At 34.7% G+C, this 26,110-nt stretch overlaps 1 protein-coding gene across 1 annotated transcript; it reads left to right on the top strand.

Moving 5' to 3' along the window:
* The first annotated feature begins 17,204 nt into the window (after positions 1–17,204).
* On the top strand, positions 17,205–22,063 carry LOC129887604 (GSH-induced LITAF domain protein). The gene is made up of 3 exons (XM_055962768.1): positions 17,205–17,541; positions 21,606–21,732; positions 21,828–22,063. The coding sequence occupies exons 1-3, from the start codon at positions 17,297–17,299 to the stop codon at positions 21,909–21,911; spliced, it is 456 nt and encodes a 151-aa protein (XP_055818743.1). The 5' UTR covers positions 17,205–17,296; the 3' UTR covers positions 21,912–22,063.
* The last annotated feature ends 4,047 nt before the right edge of the window (positions 22,064–26,110 follow it).

Genomic DNA, 26,110 nt, shown 5'->3' with positions numbered 1-26,110 from the left:
GTTTTGTTACATTCCTAGAAGAGTATTCTTCACTCTTTACCCTTAATTAACTTCCTTAAGTCTACCTTATAACCTTTCCATTCATTTCAAAACTCTAGACAAATCAAAATTTGCACGTTCTAAGTTATTTCAAGAGGAGAAAAAGCTAGGGTTTCTAGAGCATTCATTGAGTTCTTCAAAGTTCTTCAAGAATCTATTTCTTCCAAGTATGTAAGGCTAAAATAAAATATTGATATTGTTCTTTCATGTGTCTCATGATTGTGATAGGTTGATTTGTGAATGAATTGAGTCTCCATGATTGTGTTTCTTGAAAATTTTCCTTCAACTCAGCATATTTTTACATATTATTACGTAATCGAATTGTATTGGATTGGATTGTATATGATTAGTCTCTGTCTAAACATTCATTTTGCTTTAGACTTATGACATCCTGATTGAATTTCTTATCTTTCTGATTGAGATATCTGAACCAGTATAATTCTACCTTATGCTTGTTTCATTCTACCATATTACATACTCGTATATTCCACGTACTGACGTCTATTTGGGCCTAAATCATTTTATGATGCAAATACAGGTACTAGAGGTCATTAATAGGTGCGTCGTTGAGGATCTATTTGTATTCAGCTGGTTGGTGAGCCCTTCCTGCTTTCAGGAGGATGCCACTCTTTTATCAACTAGTTTTAGAGTTTAGAGTTTAGACATTTAATTTTATTTGATTTGAAGTAGCCATGAACCTGTTATTGACACTATCTAGATAGTACAGATAGAGGCATCATAGAACAGATAGTGATGGATTTGTTTTGATATCTTTAACTCTTGATTAGTTTTCTTTCAAACTATGTTTCTGATTTTAATAATTGAGATTGTTGATTTAGATAACCCACTAAGATTGTTTTTCTCTTAAACTAAGTCTTTCACCGAATGAATGAATATGTGATCAGTCCAAGTGGTTCACTTAGGAATCGGCAATGGTTTTTGAGTGCCGGCTATGTCTAGGTTACTCTCTCGAGGCATAACAAATTTGGTATTAGAGCACAAAGTTCAAGAGCCCTAGGTGTGTTGTGCACCACACTTATCATCAGGAGGCTATAGGACATTAGGAATAGTTTACTTCTTCATGTTCTGAGTTCGTGCGATAGAGTTTAACTTATTGAAAGTTCACTTCTAATTCGTACGTTCATATTTTGACTTCAGATCATGCCTCCGAGAAAATATGCCAGACAAGGTAGGGAAAGAGGACGCCCAGCTAGGAAAAATGTTAACCAACCTAGATAACAAGTTTCTGAGGTACAAGGAAACCCATTGTATCTGTAGAGCAGCCACCACAAGTTAATATGACAAATATTGAGCTTCGTTAGGCCATTCAAACCTTGGCTCAGGCAGTGATAGTGACAGTTGCTAGTTGCTAAACATGGAGCACATAGATAGGATGCTCTAGACCTATCTAAGGTCCATGAATTTTTGAGAATGAACCCCGCTGAGTTCATAGGGTCTACACCCAATAAGGACTCGGAGAACTATATTGAGGAGCTGCAGAAAGTATTTTAGGTGATGCATGTGGCTGATGTTGATAGAGTTGAGTTGGCTGCCTACCAGCTCATAGGTATGGCCAGACTATAGTTTGATCAATGGAGAAAGAATAGAGCAGAGGGTGCACCAGTGCTGACTTGGGCAATATTTGAGGAAGCTTTATTAGGCCATTTCTTCTCGAGGGAGCTGAGAAAGACTAAGGTAAGAGAGTTCTTGAATTTAAAACATGTCTCTTTGACTGTGCAGGAGTACAGTCTCAAATTCACATAACTGTCATGTTATGATCTGGAGATGGTTGTTGATATGAGGAGTAGGATGAGTTTGTATGTGGCTGGACTGGGTCATTCGACAAGGAAAGAGGAAAGGGGAGCAATGCTGGTTGGAGACATAGATATTGGTAGGTTGATGACTTATGTGCAATAGACAGAGGAGGAGAAGTTGTAGGATAGGGAGGAGTTTAGGAGAAAGAGGGCGAAGATATCCAGCCATAAGGTTGGTAAGAGAGGGAATAGAAATAGGAACCGTTTTCAGACAGGGCCAGCTCCATTATCTGCTAGTGCATCTGCACCCAGGATCAGAAATGAACAGAGGTCCCAAAATTTTAGAGCCCAAGGTTCCCAATCACAAGCTAGTATTGCTCAAGGATCTAGAGGTAAGCCACCATGTGGCAAGTGTGGCAAACTTCACATGGGAGAATATCGCGAGGGAGGGGATTGGTGCTATAAGTGTAGCTAAGTAGGTCTAAGTAGGTCACTTTGAGAGAGTTCAAGGTGGGCTAGTAAGGCCTAATCTTCCGTACTAGTACCACCAGTTCGAGGGCACCAGAGGGGTGCTACTTCTGGTACAGATGGGGTTCAAACTGTTTGTATGACATGGGTAGTCGTTAGGATCAAGAGAACTCACTAGATGTTTTCATTAGTATGATTCGAGTCTTTACTTTTGATTGTTATGTTTTGATGGATCCGGGTGCCACCTTGTCATTTGTAACTCCTTTTATGGATAGTAGATTTGATAGAATCCCTGAGTGTCTTCTTGAATATTTTTAGTGTATCTACTCCTATTGGTGAGTCTATCTTAGTTGAGAGGGTCTATAGAGATTGTACTATGTCAATCTATCGTAGGGATACCATAGCCAACTTAGTTGAGTTGGACATGGTCGATTTTGATGTGATTCTTGGCGTGGACTAGCTTTATCCATGTTATACCTCTATTGATTGTAGGACTCGGATTGTTAGGTTTAAATTCCCAAATGAGCCTGTCTTAAAGTGGAAGGGTAATCTTGTTGTGCCTAAGGGTAAATTTATTTTCTACCTTAAGGCCAGAAAGTTAATCTCTAAAGGGTGTATTTATTACATTGTTAGAGTCAAGGATGGTAGTATTGAGTCTCCTACTCTTGAGTCAGTTCTGATTCTAAATGAATTTCCTGAAGTATTTCCTGAGGATCTGCCTAGAGTCCCATCGATAGGGAGATTGACTTTACGATCGATGTTCTTTCTGATACTTAGCCTATCTCTATTTCGCCTTATAGAATGGCTCTCATTGAGTTGAAAGAATTAAAATAGCAATTGAGAGATTTGCTAGATAAGAGTTTTATTAGGCCGAGTGTCTCACCCTAGGGCGCTCCTATCTATTCGTGTAAAAGAAAGATGGATACCTTAGAATATGCATTAATTACCGGCAACTGAACAAGGTCACAGTAAAGAATAAGTATCCTATTCCCAAGATAGATGATTTGTTTGACAAACTTCAGGGTGCCTCCTATTTTTCAAAGATAGACCTTAGATCGGGTTACCATCAGTTGAAAGTGAGAGAATGTGATATCTCGAAAACAACCTTTCAGACTCGTTATGACCATTTTAAGTTCTTGATCATGTCCTTTAGGTTGACTAATTCACCTACAACCTTTATGGATCTCATAAATCGGGTGTTCAAACCGTATCTTGATATGTTTGTGATTGTCTTTATTGATGATATTCTGGTCTACTCCAAGAATGAGGAAGAGAATATCTATCACCTTAGAATTATCCTCCAGACTCATAAAGACAAGGAGTTATATGCAAAGTTCTCCAAATATGAATTTTAGCTTGCATCAGTGGCTTTCCTAGGCCACATTATATCTGGAGATGATATTCGGGTTGATACCTAGAAGATTGAGGTAGTGAAGAATTAGCCAGACCCACATCCTCAACTGATATCAAAAGCTTCTTGGGTTTGGCTGGCTATAGTAGATTTGTAGAAGAATTCTCATCCATATCATCCCTATCGACTAAACTGACCCAAAAGAAGGCTAAGTTCCAATGGTCCAATGCTTGTAAGGAGAGTTTTTAGAAATTGAAGAGCAAATTGACTACCGCTCCTATTTTGACTTTGCCTGATAGAACAAAGAGTTTTATAATCTATTGTGATGCATCTAGAGTTGGTTTGGATTGTGTGTTGATGTAGAGGGGAAAAGTGATAGCTTATGCTTCTAGACATCTCAAGAAACATGAGAGAAATTACCCAACTCATGACCTTGAACTGGTAGCTGTGGTATTTGCTTTTAAAATTTGGCATCATTATTTATATAGAGTGCATGTCGATGTGTTCACCGATCACAAGAGCCTGCATGTCTTTAGTCAGAGAGAACTCAACCTGAAGCAGAAGAGATGGCTATAATTGCTCAAGGATTACGACATTAGCATTCTCTATCATCCAGGTAAAGCTAATGTTGTAAATGACTATATATCTCATAATATTAAGAGTTATGTGGCTTATCACCTATCAAATTAAAGATCTACTTATCTTCTTTTCAACTCCATCAAGTTTGCCTCATTTGGAGTTTGGAGTAGAAAGTTATGGTCGTTTTACTGAAGGGTGTCCAGACAAGACAATTAGGAGTGCTGACTAGACATTTTGGCGACTCGCCGAATGCTTATGCTAGACCCGACTTAGCTCGCCGAATGGATCCAAAATCTTCTAAAAACTGTTATTTTAGGCGAGATAAAGCCCTCTTTTAGATACTCACCAAATAGTTCGGTGAGGAGACTTCTAGCTCACCGATTTGGCCGACAAGATTTATTAAAAGGTCATTTAAATTTTTTTTATGGTTTTCTTACATTCCTAGAAGGGTATTCTTGACCTTTTACTCTCAATTAACTTCCCTAAGTCTACTGTATAGTCTTATAACCTCCCTATTCATTCCAAAACCTCAGACAAATCAAAATTTACATGTTCTAAGTTATTTCAAGATGAGAAAAAGCTAGGGTTCCAAGAGCATTTGTTGAGTTCTTCAAAGTTCTTCAAGAATCTAATTATTTTAGGTATGTAAGGCTAAATTAAAGCATGCATATTGTTCTTCCATGTGCCTCATGATTTTGATAGGCTGATTTGTGAATGAATTGAGTCCTCATGATTGTGTTTCTTGAGAATATTTTTTAAACTTAACATATTTTTACATATTATTGTGTAATTGTTGTTTTATATGAACTTTTTTCTTGAACAAATGATTTTGACTATTTACTTCATAAACCTTCATGATATTTTCACTAATATTGGGTGTATATGACTAAGGATTGAGTCTAGAAACTTGAACTTGTGAATATAAGATTGTGATTGGGATGTGAGCATGATGATAGTCTTAATGACATTTGATAGTCTTGCAACTTCATTATTGAACTCAACTGAATGGTCTCAACTAAAGGTTTTCATAAATAATTTTTCCAACTACTCATAAATAAATGATTTGAGAATGATTGGAAGATTGATAGGATAGAATCGATAAACTAATAAAAGTCCATATGAGACTTGTTGATTGGTTTGATTGGGATTGATTGTCTTATGAGCATTGAGTTTTGAAAGGTGTATCGAGCACCAAATTGGGTAAGAGTAAGTAATAACTCAAACTCAATAACTACGTAGACAGTGTAGGAGAGGATTGAACCGTTAAAGTCAGATGTTTCTTTATATTTTAATGTCATGAAAAGATAGGACTTGATTGATTGATTGGATCCTTGATAGTACTCGGATTGTATTAGATTGGATTGTATGTGATTGGTCTCTGTCTAAACCTTAATTTTGCTTTAGACTTATGACATCTTGATTGAATTCCTTATCTTTCTGATTGAGATATCTGAATCGGTATAATTCTACCTTATGCACGTTTTATTCTGCCATATTACATACTCGTACATTCTACGTACTGACGTTCATTTGGGTCTGAATCATTTTATGATGCAAAGACAGATACTAGAGGTCATCAATAGGTGTATTGTTGAAGATCTATTCGTATTTAGCTGATTGGTGAGTCCTCACTGATTTCAGAAGGATGTCACTCTTTTATCATCTAGTTTTAGAGTTTAGAGTTTAGGCTTTTATTTTTATTTGATTTGAGGTAGACATGACCCTGTCATTGGCACCATCTAGATAGTAGAGATCGAGACTTCATAGACTAGATAGTGATGGATTTATTTTGATGTCTTTAACTCTTGATTAGTTGTCATTCAAACTATGTTTTTGATTTGAATGATTGAGATTGTTGATTAATATAGCCCACTAAGATTGTTTTCTCTTAAACTAAGTCTTCCGCTAAATAAATGAATATGTGATCAGGCCAAGTGGTTCGCTTGGGAGCCAACAATGGTTTCTGAGTACCGACCACGTCTAGAGTACCCTTCCGGGGCATGACAAAGTGTATTCGTACAGACAATTATAGAGAATACAAAAATGATCTTTTCCAGAATATTTGTGAAGATAATGGCATCCTTAAACATTTCACCTTGAGAAATACACCACAATAAAATAGAGTGGCAGAATGCATAAATCATACTTTACTGGAGAAAGTTCGGTGTATGTTGTCCAATATTGGATAGGGCAAAGAATTTTGGGCTAAGGCAATAACATATACATGCCATCTCATTAATCGTCTACCATCAACTACTATTGGAGGAAAGACACCACTAGAAAAATGGTATGGAAAATCTGCTAAAGATTATGGTTCTTTATATGCATTTGGCTCAGTTGCATATTATCATGTAAAAGAGAAAATAAGGAAACAACAGAAGATTTTCCTCTAGAAGAAGAGTCATTCGAGGGGGAGATCACATCTCAAGAACCTCAACCACAACTTGAATCAATAGCAACCAGCATGCCAAAAAGAATAATAAGAAAACCTGCTCGACTGATAGATATGGTGGTTTGTGCAGACTCAATTGCAACTGATGGCATTCCTATCACTTATAAAGACACAGTCCAAAGTTCAGAAGAAGATAAGTGGAGGATAGACATGAATGAAGAAATGCAATCCCTTCATCAAAAACACACTTGGAAATTCTCCAATCTCCCGGAGGGAAAAAAATGAATTGGGTGCAAATGGGTATATTCAAAGAAAGAATGATTTCCTAACCAAGAAGATGTTCACTACAAAGCAAGATTGGTGGCCAAAAGATTTTCTCAAAAGGAGGGAATTGATTATAGTGAGGTATTTTCTCCAGTCGTGAAATACTCCTCCATTAGAGTTTTGTTGGATTTGATAGCACAGTTGAATTTAAAAAATGAGTTTTTACATGAAGACTTGAAAGAGGAAATCTACATGACTCAGCGAGAATGATTCAAAGTTATTGGAAAAGAAAATATGGTGTGCAAACTTAAAAAATCATGTATGGATTAAAACAATCATCTAGGCAATGGTACAAATAATTTGACAAGTTTATATTGCAGAAAAGTACAAAAAAAGCAAATATGATCATTGTGTGTATTTGTGTAAGCTTGAAAAGGGATCCTTTATATATCTTCTCCTTTATGTTAATGGTAGGTTGATAGATTCTAAAAGTTAAGAGGAAATTGAGAAGCTGAAAACTCAACTAAGAATGGAGTTCGAGATGAAGGATTTATGTGAGGAAAAGAAAATTCTTGGCATGAAGATTAAAAGAGATAGACATTCAAAGAAACTCTTTTTATATCAAAAGGAATACTTGAAGAGGGTACTAAACCGATTTGGTATGAATGACAAAACGAAGTCGGTTAGCACTCTGCTTTCTCCTCACTTTAAGCTTAGTGATGCTATGTCACTAAAAATTGAAGCTGAACAAGAATATATGTCAAGAGTACCATATGCGAATGTTGTTGATAGCTTAATGTATGCAATGGTTTGGACAAGACAAGATATTTCACATGCTATGGGAGTTGTAAGAAGGTATATGCATAATCTTGAAAAAGAACATTGGCAAGCTATAAAATGAATTCTACGGTATATTCATTATACTGTAGATGTTGGTTTAGTTTTTGAGCAGGAAGATAGTTAATATCTTGTTGGATATTGTGACTTAGATTATGCAGATGATTTGGGAAAATGAAGATCAATTACTGGTTATGTTTTCACTATTGCGAACACACCAATTAGTTGGAAGTCCACTTTGTAGTCAATAATTGCTTTATCTACCACTGATGTAAAGTACATGGCAATTACAAAGGCTGTGACAGAGGCAATTTGGCTTCAAGGGTTTCTTAGAGAGCTTGGTATTAAACAAGAAGGTATCACAATATTTTGTGATAGTCAAAGTGTTATTCATTTAGTAAAGAACCAAGTTTATCATGCAAGGACGAAGCACATTGACGTTCGATATCATTTTGTACGAGAAATCATAGAAGAAGGTGGAGTCATAGTGCAGAAAATTCAGACTGCAGATAATCCTGCCGATATGCTGACAAAAGTGGTGACTACGGTCAAGTTTCAACATTGTTTGAAATTGATCAACATTGTTGAACATTGAAGATTGAGGTTGAAGACACAATCAAAAATTGTTGAGAGAAAGTTGAAAATAGAGAATCTTGCCAAGTTGGAGATTTGTTTAATTTGACAAGATTGTAGATGAATTAATTTAAATATTTGGTAGGAAGATAATTCTTCATTAGTATAAAAATTCAAGTTAGTAATTTTGTAGGTGAAAGTTTAGTAAATCATAATTTGGTTTCACAAGTTAAATCTTGACATTTTTTACATATAGTGATGTCATGGATGACATCAAAAAGAAGAATTCATCACTATAAATAGGTAGATCTTGATTCATTTGAAACATACCTCTCACTTGTCTTCTCATTTTCTAAGGCATTTGATCTTCTTTCTCTCTTGTAGTATTTCACTTGTATTATTTTGAAGTGAAATAAATATTGATTGATTGTGTCCAAGGATTAAACAAAAAAAAACAATTTTTTGCCCAACCTAGAAAATTTCTAATGTTCTTTTTATTGTTGTTTCATTTACTATTTATTAGTTGCATTTAAATATAACAGTTGTGATTTCATCACTCTCTATATATCCGACTTCCGCAACAACTTCAACAAATGAAAGTTAAAATCTATTTTCGGAAAGATGAGAGAATGTAGGAGTCATTGAAGTATTCAAATCTGAGGAGTTTCACCCACTCCGTTAGATTTTTAAGAGTTTTTAACTAATGGATGGAATTCGTTAATGTTTAGATATTTGAATGATGTTTTTTGTTAATTATGATATTACAAAGATATACTTTAAATTTAGAGTATAGTTCAAAAATGTTTTAAGCTAAAAAGATTAATAAAATAATTAGACAAAATGTCCATTAAGTAAACGTTTTCTTACCCAAACTAATTTAATTATCAATTATTACTAAAAATGATCATTTGGCCAAATTTGATTACAGATGAAGTGCATTCATGGATTGCTTTCATTTACATATAATTACAACAGCACAACCAACAACCTGGAGGAATAATTTGTCTTTATCCAAGTGAAGATAACAAGGACCAGTGATATATTTAGGAAATCATTTTCATAAAACATCATTAATTAATGAGTGTCAGCTAATTAATATGACCTTTCAAACTAAACTAAATATAATGGCACATATTATTCTTATCTGTTCTAAGAATAATGTAATATATTTTTTATGTAAAAATATTTTAATTAATTAAATTTGATTTGCTGTAAACGTGAATGGTTTCGAGTGAGTAATATATCAAAAGAATCGAAACATCAAAAGGAGTTCATATCTAAAAGCTAGAACTGTTTAGAGGAGATTTGAGTTGATCGAAATTGAAAAAAATATCAACTCGTTGAGGAAGAATTGTCGTAATGTAATAAATATTGTATAAACAATATGTATGAATGTATATACATCAGTGATACACAGTATACATCATATATACACTTATACAATATATATATAATATATATATATATGTACGAATGGGGCGGAGCCATCTTACAATGAGGGAATTAATCTGAATTCCCTCCGGTGAAAATTTATACTATTTATATATGGTTAAAATATTTTTTTATATAGATATAGTAGATGTCGAGCCCCATTCGGCTAGTTCACGTGTCTACTTTTTCAGATTATGAATTCCCTTATAAAAAATTCTGGGTAACTTACTGAAATTCCATTAGTTTAAGAATTAATTACTTAGATACATTCTAGTTTGCAATATTACGAATCTTATCAGATTTTGGTACATCCACATACGTTAGATACATGTATTTCGGGATTTACATGTGATCAAAATTAGGTGCAATTTTTTTTTAGATACACTGTATCTAAGTGGATTTGCATGTATACGTGATACATAGACAAATCTTGTTTGACTCCCTTCCATCTCACTAGTCACTCTCCTATGTATCTATAATCCCAAATATATGCGAATCACACCAAATACATGTATCTAGTGCATGTCCAATATGATTCGCATGTATCAGAGATACATAGATAAATATTGCTCGCTTTCCTCATGTTTTTGCTCGACTATCTCCCTATTTCAGTGTATCTGATAGCAAAAAACATATATTTACGTGTATCTAACTTGAAATCAGATATAAAATTACTAATTATTGCGATGAAATATAATTATTTTAAATTATACAGAGAATTAGTAAATATGGCTGGAATGTTTGTATAATTAGGTAGTTTTTCCATTTTTTTGTCATATATACATTGGGAAACTTACCGACTGCCCAGTAGTTTATGAGCTAATTACTTAGATACATTGTAGTTTGCAATATTATGAATCTTACTAGATTTTGGTGCGTCCAGATACGTCCGAATACATGCAGATACATGTATCTCGGGATACATGAGGTCAAAATTAGGTGTATGTTCTAGATACAATATATGCAAGTGAGTTTGCATGTATCTGAGATACATAACAAATCTTGCTCGCCTATCTTCCATCTCGCTCTGCACTCTCCTATATATCTGATATCTCAAATACACGTGAATCACACTAGATACATACACATATATGTATCTAGTGTGTATCTAATAAGATTTTCATGTATCTGAGATACATGACTATCTCATTTGCCTCGCTCCTCATCTCACTCATCTCTCTTTCTATTTAGTTTATCGGATAGTAAAAATATATGTATTTAGGTATATCTTTCTAAATATTTGGTGAAAAACTCTTAATTAGTAGTAAGATATATAATTATTTGAAAAATATAGATAAACTTAATATATATGATATGAGTATATGTCTAATAAGGTAGCCCAAAATTAACTATTGGATTTAAGATGCGCCCAATACGCGAGGATTTCTGAGGACGGCCGAACAGTGTACGTACCAAGGAAATGTCAAACAGTATAATAATTTGAGAAATTTGCATGGTATGACTTCCCATAAGTTGCATAAAAAAAGGAAAACTTTCAAAAACAACAATCATTAGGCCTTAAGTAGGACTCCTCGACTATATTTTCACTAATTACAATTTGCAGCTATATTTTAATTTGCTACGCATTTATATTTTTATCAGAAATTTATGAGAAAAAAATATAAAAATAAAAATTGATTTGTGCCATAATGAAAACATATTAGGAGGAGTGAGGTGAGCGAGATCAAGAAAAGGAGGAGAGAGGCGAGCGAGATCGAGAGAGGATGAATACATGTTGTATTCATTGTATCACGAATACAAAAATACAAATACATAAATAATTGAAACAAATTTAGTTTTTTGAATATTTCGAATATATTAATACAAAATACAAATCTCACCTATATTTGATTGATACATAATACATTTGACAGAGAAGATGAATGCATATTGTATTCGGATGAATACAAATATAGTTGATACAAAATACAAATATAATTTTTTGAATACAATCGATATAAAATACAGCTCTCTCACATATATTTTATTGAATACAATTGATCAATAATAATTTGAATATATTTCTTCATATTGGCAGGGGGAGAGAAAGGGAGAGAAAGAGAGGGGAGAGGCAATGGAGAGAGAGGAGAGGAGAGAGAAATTTTCTATAAAAATAATATATGGTGGTTTATTGTAATTTTTTAAAAATATAGTTGTGTTTCATAAACATGTTGACATTTTTGCCTTGTTCTATAATGTTTCCTAAAAGAGTCTTTTCTTTAAGCAGATGGCACCCTTAGCTTATTAAAAGAAATGACATTTGATGAATAATTTTTTTTCTTAGCTTATTAAAAGAACTGACATTTGATGAATAATTTTTTTTCTTCAAAAATAGCAAAAAAATTATTTTAAATCTTGTCTATTCTTCGTAATATATAGTTTCTATCAAATTATTTTAATATTAATTCTTCAAATCAATTTAAACACAATCTAGATAATTCCTCGATAGAAATTTGTTTGAGTTGTTACTTATATTGAATGACATCAAACTCAATTCAAGAAAAAGATTTATCATACCACACAAAGTTGCAACAAATTTGACTTGACAAATTTCAATTCTTTAAGAAAGCAGGATCAATTCTTAACTTGTTGAAGTTTGAAGGTTGGGGGTTTGAAAATTGAAGTTCGAAAAGTGTTGTTAAGTAGAATGGGTGTTCTTGCAATAGTTTCGAAACATAGCTTGAAATTGGAGGTCATTTGATGAAGATTTGCTGTGTTTTGGATCGAATGTTGGTGGTTATGGTAATTTTAAAGATGTGTAACTCAATATACATCCACATGTATATATATCATGTATATCATGCATATCTTTTGCACATCCATAAAAATTTGTGGGCGACACTCACACATATGAGGGTTGAATATTCAAATTCTCTTTTGTTAGTTCGTTTTGATAGAATTTGGCTATCCATTGCCTTTTTTAGGCTTTAGGTTCTAAACCTAATTTTTGGCCAAAATCTTTTCAATATTAAATGAGGTTGGTATGTAAGTATCAATATCCCAAATCTTTATCTGCCCAAACACTAAGATTATTATCAATTTTGGCCCAATTATAAATCATTTACCCAATTTGGTCGTATTCCTCTTCTTTTCACACAATAGTCAAGTGCAAAATAAAAAGGGGAAATCACATAATTAGGCAAATATGTAATATATATTTATAATACACCATTATAATTTGAAATAATTATAATTTGTAGCTATAGTTAGGATTTTGTTGCTGTTTTCTCTCTCCTCTATTCCTCTCTCCCCCTCTCTCTGGAATCTCGCTCACCTTTCTCCTCTTTCTCTGTCATCTCTCCCTTGTCTCTCTCTCTCTCTCCTCTTTCTGCCTCCTCTTTCTCAACACAAATACAAATTATAACAATCAATTATACAAATACAGATGTTAAAAATATAAATATTAACAATCAATTATATAAATACAAATGCTGAAGTTGAAACAACATTGATATAATTGCATGCAATTTATTCATTGATACAAATTATATTCGGATACAAATTGTATTCTCTAATACTATTATTTTTATTGATACATATACATACTAATTACATATATACAATTATTCATCAGATATACAACTACAATCATTGACACATATACATGTTAGTTGCATATATACACTTATCCAATAGATATATAAATAGATTTGCCTCTCTCCTCTCTCTACCCTTTCTCTCTCGCTCTCCTCTCTCCTCCCTCTCCCAATCTCACCTGCCTCTCCCCTCCTTTTAACATGTAGCTACAAATCATAATTATCAAACTATAACTATTTTTTGATAAAACTAGCAAAGCGAGCTCCTTTCCTCCATTAATGGAGGTTGAGCTCAAGAGAGAAAATGCTACTTGAGAGATAAAAGTTGTGAGAAAAAATGAGTCTTATTGAAGAATGAAAACTGAATGAATTGATTACAAGTGATGTATGTATATATATACACACGGATCTACACTTTCTAACAGAATTAATAACAACCAAACTTACAGTAACTTTGCTAACTAACAAACTAACAAACTACTAACAAACTTTGACTAATCTTAACTAACTTTGACCAGCTAACTTTATAATTTATAACTACTAATATTATCACCCCCCTCTCAAATTGGAGGTGAGGTAATCACAGATAACTTGCTCAAGAGTGTAGCATGCTTAATTCCAGTAAAGAATTTGGTGAAGATGTCTGCATATTGTGAATCTATGGAGATGTGATGAAGTGTGATCAGTCCTTCTTGAAGTTTGTTCCTAACAAAATGATAATCAATCTCTATGTGTTTCGTTCTTTCATGAAAGACTAAGTTTTTAGCAATATTGACAGTTGCTTGATTATCACAAAAGACATGTATAGGCCAGCAGTGCACTGTCAATTCAACATGTAATCTTTCAAGCCAAACAAGTTTCCCTACCACTTGCCTAACAGCTCTATATTCTGCCTCTGCAGATGATAAAGACACAATAGCTTGCTTTTTGGACTTCCAACTAATGAGACTATCACCTATAAGTACTAAATACCCACTGACTGACTTTCTTGAATCAGGACAAGATGCCCAATTTGAGCCATAATACGCACTAACAGTAAGGTCAGATTTATTAGAAATAAAATTCCCAATGTGGGATCCTGCTTAAGATATTTAAGAACATGATAAGCAGCCTTCAAATATGGTTCTCTGAGTGTTTTCATGAATTGGTTGAGGTGCTGAACACTGTATGATATGTCCATTCTTGTGTTTGTGAGGAAGTTAAGCTTACCTACTAGCTTTCTATAATGAGTAGGGTCTGATAAGAGTTTTTCATTTGTAGCTGTCAGCTTCGTTTCCAACCTAGGAGGTTCAGCAGTTGCTTATATTGGTCCTTAGACAGATTCACTAGCATTTTCTTCTGTAACTCAAGATGTTCTACACACTGAGTTCTCTCCTCTTCAGAAGTATATACATTTGCTGCAGAATCTGAACCTTTTCCCTTGTGAAACTTAGAATTTAATGGATAACCATGAAGCTTGTAGCATCTATCCTTGATGTGTCCAGGTCATTTACAGTAAACACAAAACAAGTTTAATCTGTTCTGTCAGTAAGAATTACCAGTACTAGAGCTGCCTCTAATCATATTGTTGTTGTTAGGATTACCAGAACTACTTGTACCACCTTTGTATGAATTGTAGTTGATTTTGAAGCCTTTTGGTCCTACACTATTGTGAGATGCAGATACATTTAGAGAAGTAGATTTTAGGGTAGTGTGGTTGTGAGGCTTTACTTCTCTTTGTTTTTCTTCTTGTGACAGTATAGCAAAAGTTGTACCATGTTGGGCAAAGTACTCATCATCAGGATATTGCCTCTTATGGCAGTGTACATCTCATTCAAATCCATCAGGAAGTGTATAAGTTTTCTATCTTGCTCAGCCTTGTGCATTTTGGTCTTTCCACCACATGTGCACACATAAGTACATTGAGAGTTGATATCTATTGTATTCATTTCTTCCCACAACTTCTTTATCTTTGCATAATATCCAAGTTTCCTTGCACAAGATCATTTATCTCCTTTTGGAGCTGATACAACTTGCAGCCATTTGTTTGGTCATACATATCCTCCAATTCTTCCCAAATCTCTTTAGCATTATTGACATATTGCAGGCTATCTCTTAGATCAGATGGGAGAGAATTCAGGATCCAAGAGGTCACCGTATCATCACACCTTTTCCATTGCATGAAGTTAGGGTCTTCCGGATATGGTCTCACCATTTTTCATTAATGAATCCTGTTTTACTCTTTACTGATAGGGCTCGAAGGACAACTCATCTCTAGGACCTTCATCTAGGACCTACATCTAGTTCCATCAAAGACCGCAGGTAGGAGAGTTGAGCCAGCACCTTTTGAAGGATGCAAATGGAGAAGACTATTGATGTCCATCATAATTACTGGTGTTATTGTGGTGTTTGAGTTATTTTTTGGTGTTAGCTTGAATGTCAATCATGAATGAATACTAGACTATGATCTCAAGGAGATTTGACAAATGTAGTTGCAAATATAGTAGTAAAAAAAAGCGAGTGTACAACACTGAGGAGAAGAACCTTGACAGAAAAAATTGCAGATCACAAAAAAAAATTGTCTTCAATTTCACAGATTGAAAATGCAATTAAAAGAAATAGAGTGAATAACAACGAGCATAACTTTCACTCGAAATGATCACAAACAATCAACAGAACACATGAGTTCACAATTCCTCCAATTCACGAGTATGAACCCTAGCTGTCTGAGAAAGAAAATTTTGGAAAAAGGAAAAAATTGATCGAGTGAGATGATGTGATACTCACAATTCGAGCTGAAGAATGAATCTCGGGAATAGCCAAGATCTGATACCATGATAAAACTAGCAAAGCAAACTCCTTTCCTCCATTAATGGAGGTTGAGCTCAAGAGAGAAAACGCTACTTGAGAGAGAAGAGTTGTGAGAAAAAATGAGTCTTATTGAAGAATGAAAACTGAATGAATTGATTACAAGTGATATATGTATATATATATACACGGATCTACACTTTCTAACAGAATTAGTAACAACCAAACTTGCAGTAACTTTGCTAACTAACAAACTCAACCAAACTTGCAACAACTTTGCTAACTAACAAACTTTGACTAATCTTAACTAACTTTGACCAGCTAACTTTATAATTTATAACTACTAATATTATCACCTTTTCCTCTTTATTTCAAGTTTTTGCTATATTTGAAAGTTCCTCAATAAAAAATTACCCTTTTCTTTTACATTAGTCCACCACGTAGTACACCACATTAACATCATTATTAACACTACCACCACCTTCAATCATTGGAACACCATCACAAACCCTTCGAGAGCACTTAGTTTGGAAGAAAAACCTTGCCATTCGCTATTGTTAAGCTTCAAACTTCCAAATTTAAAAATAAAAATTTGAAAAGTATTGTAGTTCAAAGTGGATGCATGTTCGTATGAAGTTTATAGTAAATTTGAGTTCATTTGAGGTTGAGGTGAAGAGTTGCTAGTTGAAATTTTGAGTTGATGCGTAGAAGAAAATGAGGCGAAGCACGACGTATATATGTGCACATACCCTAGTATATTTATGCATCTCGTCTTCATATTTATGTATCTCTTGCTTGTATATCTATGTATATTTTTGTATATCATGTATATATATGAGTGTATGTGTGATATATGTTTTCAATATAGATTTCAACTCGAAATTTTATTTTCAAGATCAACCTAAATCCTCTCATATCTTCTCAGGTTTTGTATATAGTTATTCTTCTACCATGTTAAAACGCTAAACACACGACGAGTATCTGCGATCAAAATAGAATTCCACTTATGCCTAGGTACGTACCTTCATTGGAAAATAATGTTCAAAAATTAAAAAATAAAGGCGGCCACCAATTTTCATTCAACCAATACTAAAATGCCACGTAGATAATGTCAAAGTTAAAATACTCGACGATTTCAAAGTCAAATTGTTTCTAGAAATCAAATTAATTAATTTGGCCCCTTATAAAGGTACACAACAATTCTACAAACGCGTAATACACAAGAAAAATAATTCTGAATTTTATTCTAATCGCATAATAATAATAATCAAATCGATCACCGGAGATGGCGAAATACGATGAACCGGCGGTCGGAATCCCTTACAATCCGTCGGCGTACCAGGCTCCGATGCCGCAGCAATTTCACCAGCAATACTATGTAGGTCAAAATCCTTATCAAGCAGGTATGGTTCCACCAAACGCCATATATGGAGATCCTAAAGGAATTCCGATTCAGCAAACTATTTATAGAGATACACCTGCTCCTTTCAGTTGCCTTCACTGTGGTAATACCGGTCTCACCCAAATCAAGTAATTCAACTCCTTTTTCCCTCTTTAAACTTTTTTTTTTGTGGGGATAATTATAATTTGCAACTTTGGTTCTCTGTTATTGGTGGTCTGCGTATACTCTATCCTCGTTAAAACCCTACTTGTGGGACTATAGTGAGTATTTTGTTGTTGTTGGTTCTCTATCATTGGTAAGTTTTAATCCTAGTGGCTTTCTTATTCTATAGTTCGCGATGATCATGTCTTTTTTAAAGTGTATTTATTTCTCTATGTATTCGGTAGTGGATTCAAGATTTTTATTTAGGGGACTCGAAAAATAAAAATATAGCGTTTTGAGATTTGACCAGTGAATTTTGAACTCCTAAACAGCTAAGTCAATCTATACTCTTTGTGTTTAGGGGATTGAATAACTATATAAACATAAAAAATTACCTTATGTTATAGTGTGATTTCCCTGCATGTATTGCATATTAGTCTATAACTTGCCTTACATGTTATTGAAACGAAATCAAAGTATTACTGTGTTCAGAAGATGATGGTAGGCTTTTGTTGTTATGTCTTGTGTATTTTAGTTGTTTCAGATATTGTATGATTAGTTAGTCTGCTTTCGTTTGTAACCTTTCGTTTGATAGCCATAATTTTGCCTTGATTCTTTTGTTGAGTTTCTAGTTTTTGTACTCTGCTTCCTTGAGCATTGAATCTACACATTAGTATGCTTAAAACTGATATTAGAAGGACTAATATTACAATTTGACAGTAACTGAGGTAGTAAAAATGCAAGCTTTCTTTTTGTATGTCTGCAACCTGTGTGCAATTTTGTTGCTTTATCGACGAATTTATCAATATTCCAAATGGAGTTGAATGGTGTTATTAACTATGCTTATAGCCGACCAAACTAAAATGAAAAAAATGTAGCTGATCAAATTAGCATTATGAACAGTTTGCAAGCACTTAAACATTTAATATGCCACCAGCCCACCCGTGGTAGTACGTTAACTCTACCCACCAAACTTAGGCCAATGAAAAGAAGTCGCATAGGAATTTGCTTAATCTGTAGTACTGATAGTTATACCATTTATTCAATGAATCCTTTAAGAATTGGAATGAACTTTTTTGGAAGTCTAATATCCTAATGAGGGCTCTCTATATTTCCTGCACCTCCAATAAGAATCATGTTCCTGCACTAATGAAACGCCAAAAGATTAACATATGTATGGATTAGTTTGGCATTTTATCTGTAGAAAAATTGATATAGTAATTCATTACTTACCTGTTCAAAAAATAATGAATTTAGCAGTTTCCGTATTTTTGTTGGCGGTTCAGTTGATCTGCAATTTCCTTTACTTGTTTTTATTCTATTGAAATCCTTTCAATTTGACTGCCTTAAGGATATTTACCAGCTTATTGTTGTACCACCACAAACTTAAACCTCCCAACAACAACTTTGCCTCAGTCCCAAACAAGTTGGGTCAGCAAAAAGTTAAACCTCCCAAACCTAGAAAAAGAAAAGAAAAGACAAATAGATAAACAGGTTTCTGTCTCTCTGATTCGCTAACTGCATCACAGTTTAGTCGGATAAGAAAGAATCAGGAAGTTGGAAGAAGATTGGAAGGGCATACCCCTTTTGCACACCTGCTACCTTTAACTAATGCAGGGTGCAATAGCTTTATGTATATTGGGGTATGGGGCATGCAAAAACATTCTGTTACTTTATTCTATCTGTAGATAAATCTTGGCGGAACTATGGAAAGCTTACAACCACTTTTCATTCTATAGATGATATCTGTTTTATAGTTTGTAACAAAATGGTGCAGTTTTTTCTTCCCTCCTCCTGGATCCTTCAGCGAACACAGTCCCTATCCCACCTTCATTAGTAAGAGGTAACAGGTGTGAGACCTTAATATTACCTCAAGGGCCTATCTTCATTCCATTGTAACTAATATTCATTAGTATTACTTTTGCACTTCATGTGACTACAGTTAGACCATGTTTATGCAGATATTATTGATGACACGGCTTTATCAAGTCCTTTCATATGAGATATGGCAACATTTGAGTAAATAGTATTCATTGCTTCTGAACTTGGTTTACGGTCTAGTTTATTCCTGAGTTAGGTGTACCAGTGATCCTTTTGATAGCTGCTTAAACAAAAGCTTCATCCACTTATGATGTTAAGCATAAATTAGAGATTTTGAATTTTTTTTAGATTTGAGTACAATTAGTAAGCAGTCAGCCCCCTTTTTCTTTGCCTCCGAAGCAAAACACAAACACTCTTCTCCAGATTCCTTCATTGGCTAATGGTGATTATCATTACACAAAATAACAGGGTTTCTTGTGGTCTTAAAGATGCTAAAGACCTTGGTGGGCAAAGTCACCCAGTATCTGTGTTTGTGAGGGTAGCAAATACACAGTAAAATAGTCCAGGTGTTGTCAAGCTGGCCCAAACATCCCTATTGTTGGAAGAAAAAGGAAATTTAAAAAAAGGATGCTAAAGTAACAGACTGTTGCATTAGCAATACTTAACGAGACTTGTGATTTTCACTGCATTTGCACCTTAGACAGAGACATTGCCGTTTTGCTCTGCTAGTTGTCTACCAGAATAGCTTATTTTTCTCAAAATGTTTGTCTACCAAAATAGCAATTCTAAGAGTACAGAATTGCCTGTTAGGGGAAAAAGAAAACTGATTTCCATTTCCCAATGTCAGACATTATAGCAACAGACCCTTGTAGGAAAATTGCATGGCCAAAGTCCATCAGATCCAATAGTTAGAAGCCCAGACTTACAAGTTACAAAGGTAGACTATCCATATGATAGTGCGACACATGCTTAGCATGACTTTTTTTGTGGACTTTGTAACTGACCAAGTTTAATGTATAAGGAGGAGAGATAGATGGTGGTACATACACATATGTATGTACATCTATACATTCAATTGATATGCTGTGCATATGTATGTATATTTTGTTGCAGCTCATGGGTTGATTCAGCTAAATTGGTGCATTATCACTGGCAGCAGTTAGGGATATTGTTGAGTTCAGAGGAGTTCGATATTACATTGTTTCCTCTCTATCTTCTTCCATTTTTATTGCTAGGATCATCTACTCTCCTTACTCAAAGTCAAGAACATAAATATGATGATCCTTGCACAAAAAACATGGCACCCTATATATCTTCCCAATTCCTACATTCCTTCCCGGTAATGCAGTGGTTCCCAATTAATAACTTGCACAAACTTGCATACAACTTGAGTCAAAGTTAAATACCACTTCAATAAACTTGGCTATTAACAACTACTATTCTAAAATATTTTGTCAATTAGCTTCCTAGTTGGCATTGGTTAAACTTGAAAGGGGAACGAAGTGAAAGGGAAAAGGGAGAGAGCAGTTAAATATTATTAAATGTATCTCCCGTTGTGTACGTATAGATTCTCAACAAATTCTATAAGATGTAGCTGACCTAGTGGAAGACCAAATTCTGAGTGAAGATGTTGAAGACGGGATTAAGAACATGGGATAGAACTTGTAGAAGTAGATCTTTAGTCCATCTTTGGGGGCTATACTGTGTTATAATCTAGCGTAATTCAATGGGCCAAGCAAATTTATCATACCTCTCATTGAGAAGGGTAGGTGTCGTCGTCATTTACCCAGGATTATTTCTTGTTTGGCATGACACAAAGGATACTTAGAAATCTAATGTTAATTCTTTTAGCACTCTAGCAGCAATTGAACTTGTATATGCAATTCCCAACTTATCTAATTTGTGAATGTTTGAAGCAATACCTGTAATTCAGCATTAGCAATATGTGCCTGCTAGATCCATATTATGTTCTTAATTTGTGTTCGCAGTAACTGATAAAATAATTGTCTTCGTGGCATAAGCGATGTTTTGTTACAACAAATAACCTTTCTTCCGACTTCTCATATAGAGGTCTATCCAGAGTTTGTGTACTTGCCTCTTTAACTTTCATCAGCTTTGAATTGATAGGCTTTCTTAGTATGGCCTATTTTTGAGTATGCGTCAGCTACTTGGTTGTTGATAATCTATTTCTGGTGAAATTCTGATTTCCTCCAATGCGTATTCCATTCAGATCAAAACCCAGTCCTGCAGCTTTTGTTGGTTGCATGATGCCATTTATGCTTGGAATATGCTTTCTCTGCCCATCAATGGATTGCCTCTGGCACAAGTATCATTATTGTCCAAGCTGCAATCAGAAGGTAACTGGCTTTTACTGATCCAACTCTATGTTCCGCGCCTATTTCACGGTTTAAAATTTGATTGTTTTGTTAAGCAAGCTTTCTTCCTTTTGTAGGTTGCTGATTTTGAGAAATCCGATTTTTGTTTGGTTATGGACCCTCCAAACTGGGAAGAAAAAAGTTTTGCCTTACCTGCATGAGGACATGATCTTGGACTTGCCTTGTATTTTAACTCCTTCTTCTTTTGTATTTTTGTGTATATGTACGTATTTCTTGTTTTCTGGACAGAATGGATGAAACTAAAATGTAGTTTGTTGTTTATGTTATCTTATACAATTGATTTTATTTTCTATTGTTGATTGCTTTTTTATGTTCTTATATCAAGTTATTATGGGGGTAAGCAAGTGGAAACAAAAATGCATTATTTTCATGATGATATAGGTCAGTGGATTGCCCTTTTGTTATCCTTATACTGCTTATCTGACTGTTGTTCAGTTAATTTAACTCTTTTAATTTCCAATTAATTATGTCTCCAAAAAAAGGGAGAGAGAGAGAGAAGAATTGATGGGGGATCTCTTTAGACTTCTAATTAGGGAATTCTAGTGAATTTTTCTCTTATTAGCTCTTCCAGATCATTTATTTTGTGCATTTCCTGAATATTGCAAAATAGCATAAAAATATGGTTTATTTGATATTGTGATGAATAGAGGCTAGCTCATCTATGGGGCTAAGCGATTTGTTGAAGCTGTAGGATGTAAAAATATATTAATAGGGGAGCATTTCATGCTCTGATTAAGGATGGAGGAGTTGTATCACTATACTAGAACCTTTTATGAGCAACAATGTGGATGTATTGTTTTGAATTCTTGAAACTAAAATAACACCCATTTAACTTGTTAAGATCGCTTGGTCATTTATAAATTCAACGGAAGAATTGGTGGGCATTTTTTAGAATTCTAATGAGGGGAGATAATGCATAACCAATTCTAGTGAGTTTTTTCTCTTATTAGTTCTTCCAGCGCCTTTAATTATTTTGTATATTGCATGAATATTACCAAATGGCATAAAATATGGTTTATTTGATACTGGTGTATAGAGGCGTCTATGGTGCTAAGCGATTTGTTGAAGCTGTGAAATATAAAAATACATCAGTAGAGTGTTTTGCCCTCCGCTTCATTAACCCATACTGCTCTCGAAAGGATTTCTATGATTAAAAAGTTCAATTCTAAAAAGAAAAAGAATTTCAGACACTGCTTAAAATTTACTTCATTAAGGCATTTACTTTCTTTTATGTGCAACAATGTGGATGTATATATGTTTTGAAATCTTGAAACTAACACAACACCCATTTTACTACTTGAGATCTCTTGATCATAGACAAATTCAATGGAAAATGACCTTTCTAAATTTCTTACGGGTAAAAATAAAGATTTTTTTTATGTATAAAGTTAAATTTATTTTATAAAATAAAGAAGCAGCAAACTTAAGTGAAATTATTTTCTCTTTAGGATTTTTTTTTATCCTTTATAACCAAGCAACTACCTCCACCTCGTCAATTTGGATTTAGTTACTTTCATTGAAATAAATTTATTTTATAAAGAGAGTTGAAAATACGTTTTAAAAAAATATAAACATACAACAACAATATACGCAAATTAATCCGACAATTGGGTAAGAGAAGGGTGATGTGTATACAAAGTTTACTCTTGCCTTGTGAATACAGTGAGGTTGTTTTCGAAAGACCCTGATTGGATCAAGTAAAATAATTCAAAGCTGGTTTGAAAAAGAAATATAGTAATGAAGAAATCATGTTGAAAATACTAGAGAAGAGAACAATTACAACAAGTAATACGATACCGAAGCAAAGAAGACAACAAGTGGAAATAGAAATTGCATAAAGATGATAAAAGAATAGTAATAATAAAACTGGTAAAGAAAACTAGAGCGTGCACAATTTTCTACTAACCTTCTACCCTAATACTTGACCTACATACTCTCTAGGGTTATGCCTTAGGTGAGTTGTAGAAGTATCATGTCCTATCTAAGCACCTCTCCCCAATGATTCTTCGATCTACCTCTACCTCTCCTTAGGTCACCATACATAACCTTTCACACCTTCTCACTAAGGCATCCAATTATCTTCTCTTTATATGTTTGAACCATCTCAATCTCGCTTGTCTCATCTCATTCACCATGAAATCCACTCTCACCTTGTCCCCGATATTTTTGCTCATAATCGTATCTCTCCTAGTGCCCACACAACCATCTCAATCTTGCTTGTCTCATCTTGTTAACCACGAAAGTCACTCTCACCTTGTCCCCAATATCTTTGCTTATAATCGTATCTCACCCACAATACCTCTTCCACAATCCTGGTTGGTAATTCACTCCCTTATTAGCTACTGATCCGTTTCGAACCACAATGTATAAACTTCAGATATGTCCGTCATAACCTAGGGAAGTTACGAAACTAGCCCCCACTAAGTTTACAACCACTTTCACAAGGCCATTGACAACACTCAACCCGTAACCTGTTCCTGCTAGTAACCAAGACCGTACCAAATATTCTAGACCAGCTACTTGCTCACTAGATAGAGTCTGGTCACCGCATAATTACACCTTACGATTAATTCGGGCCCGCACTTACCAAATACAACTACTACTACCCCCTGATCGAACTTTGAGAAATTAATTCCTCGCTAACAAAGCCACTTCTACCCTTAATTTTGAAGGTCTACAACCTCACAGATATCACAACATGGCCTCACAAGACTCATTAGCCTTATCCACGAATAAGCCTGTACTGACTCTCAGTCCTCAACTAGTAACAACTACAGAATCAACGGGTTTCTTTTATAAAAGTCTTACCTTTCAGCCCTTAAATAATTATACTCACTATTCCATCTAATGAGATATATCATCGGGTCCTCTCATGGGACTATCCACACATACTGGGTCCTCTCATGGGACCTAAACTCAAAACATATATATGTCAGAACTTGACACCCGGTTCAATTATGTGTTGGAACATGACACATATTCCAGTAATGTGTCGGAACGTGACACCCAATTCCAACAACCATAAATAATCCACAATCACAGTTACTATAAGCAGACATGATCAGTACATATACGAATACGCAGGTTCTTTGCAAACAATTATGTTAAATTATTGCTCCCTAGGGTTTATTTCAATCTTTCCATTTCCCTACTAATATACATACAATTAAGGCAGTTATGAACACACATAACACAATACGGAAGACAAGTTACCATTAATCTCAAATTTATTAGACAACCTTCCTTACCCTAGTCATATCAAGTTTGACCACTAAAGATACCCATAATTCTTCCCATAACCCGTGTTTGAGGGACTAACCATGAAACCTCTCGCTAATTTCCTTTATACTAAGCAATGGGTATAGATTTACTACTCAAATAAGAAAACTTAGTCTACCTAGGCGTCAAACAGCTATGGAGAGATATCGTGATTTCAATCCTAGATTCTAGATGTCGGACGGGTAAGGTAGGCTTGAATTTTGTTGGTTGACAATGTTGAGATTTCTTTCTCCTCCCTCCCCAAGTCTAGAGCAGCCTTTTAAGAGTTTTTGGGGGTAACCCTCGCCTCTAACTTGCACTTAGGAAAAAGAGGGGAAATAAAAAATTTGCGACTTAAGTTCCATCCCACGATCTCCCGCTCTGGTGGCAGGAATCCCATTGGAGCAACGCCGCTGTGGCGGGACAATCCTGCTCTGGCCGGATCGTGGAGCCCAGTTGACACATTTTCCTTACGATTCTTCCGTTAATACTCTTAGAAGTACATAGACATGTGTATGTGGGTTGTTTGTAAGTTTATTTCAATTGCGCTTATACGACACATTGTAAATGTTTTTATGTTATGGCAGCCTTGATGGCTTGCGTGCCCTTCATGATATGATACGAATAAAAAAGGCTATATGTACATGGAGAAGCTTTGACCCATTGGGGTTTTTGGTGTGTAGTATCATATTATACGTAGTTCACCTTGACTATAGATAATCGATACGTATACGGGGGTCTAGGTCGGAACCCAGTCGCAGCCTACGGGGTTGGGTTGTGACAGAAGTAGTATCAGAGCAGTTCGTCCTTGGAGTGTCTACAAACCGTGTCTAGTAGAGTCTTATTTATTGGTGTGTTGTGCACCACATCTATAAACAGAAGGCTACATGACATTTAGGATGTTACCTTTCTTTCATATCTAAGATCGTGCAATGGATCCAAGTCATAGAAAAACTCCTTATACTAACCTTGGATTTGAACAGAAGGGCGGCATCAACAGAAGAAAGTAATTGACAATGTTGGGAGTGACAAAGCACACAGGTAAGCAAAGGTATGAAAGAGATATGTTGAGTAAGGTATT

The sequence above is a fragment of the Solanum dulcamara genome, chromosome 4 (assembly GCF_947179165.1).
Source record: "Solanum dulcamara chromosome 4, daSolDulc1.2, whole genome shotgun sequence".
NCBI lineage: Eukaryota > Viridiplantae > Streptophyta > Magnoliopsida > Solanales > Solanaceae > Solanum > Solanum dulcamara.
The sequence above is the reverse complement of the archived record's forward strand: the minus strand, read 5'-3'. Positions and strand labels throughout refer to the sequence as shown.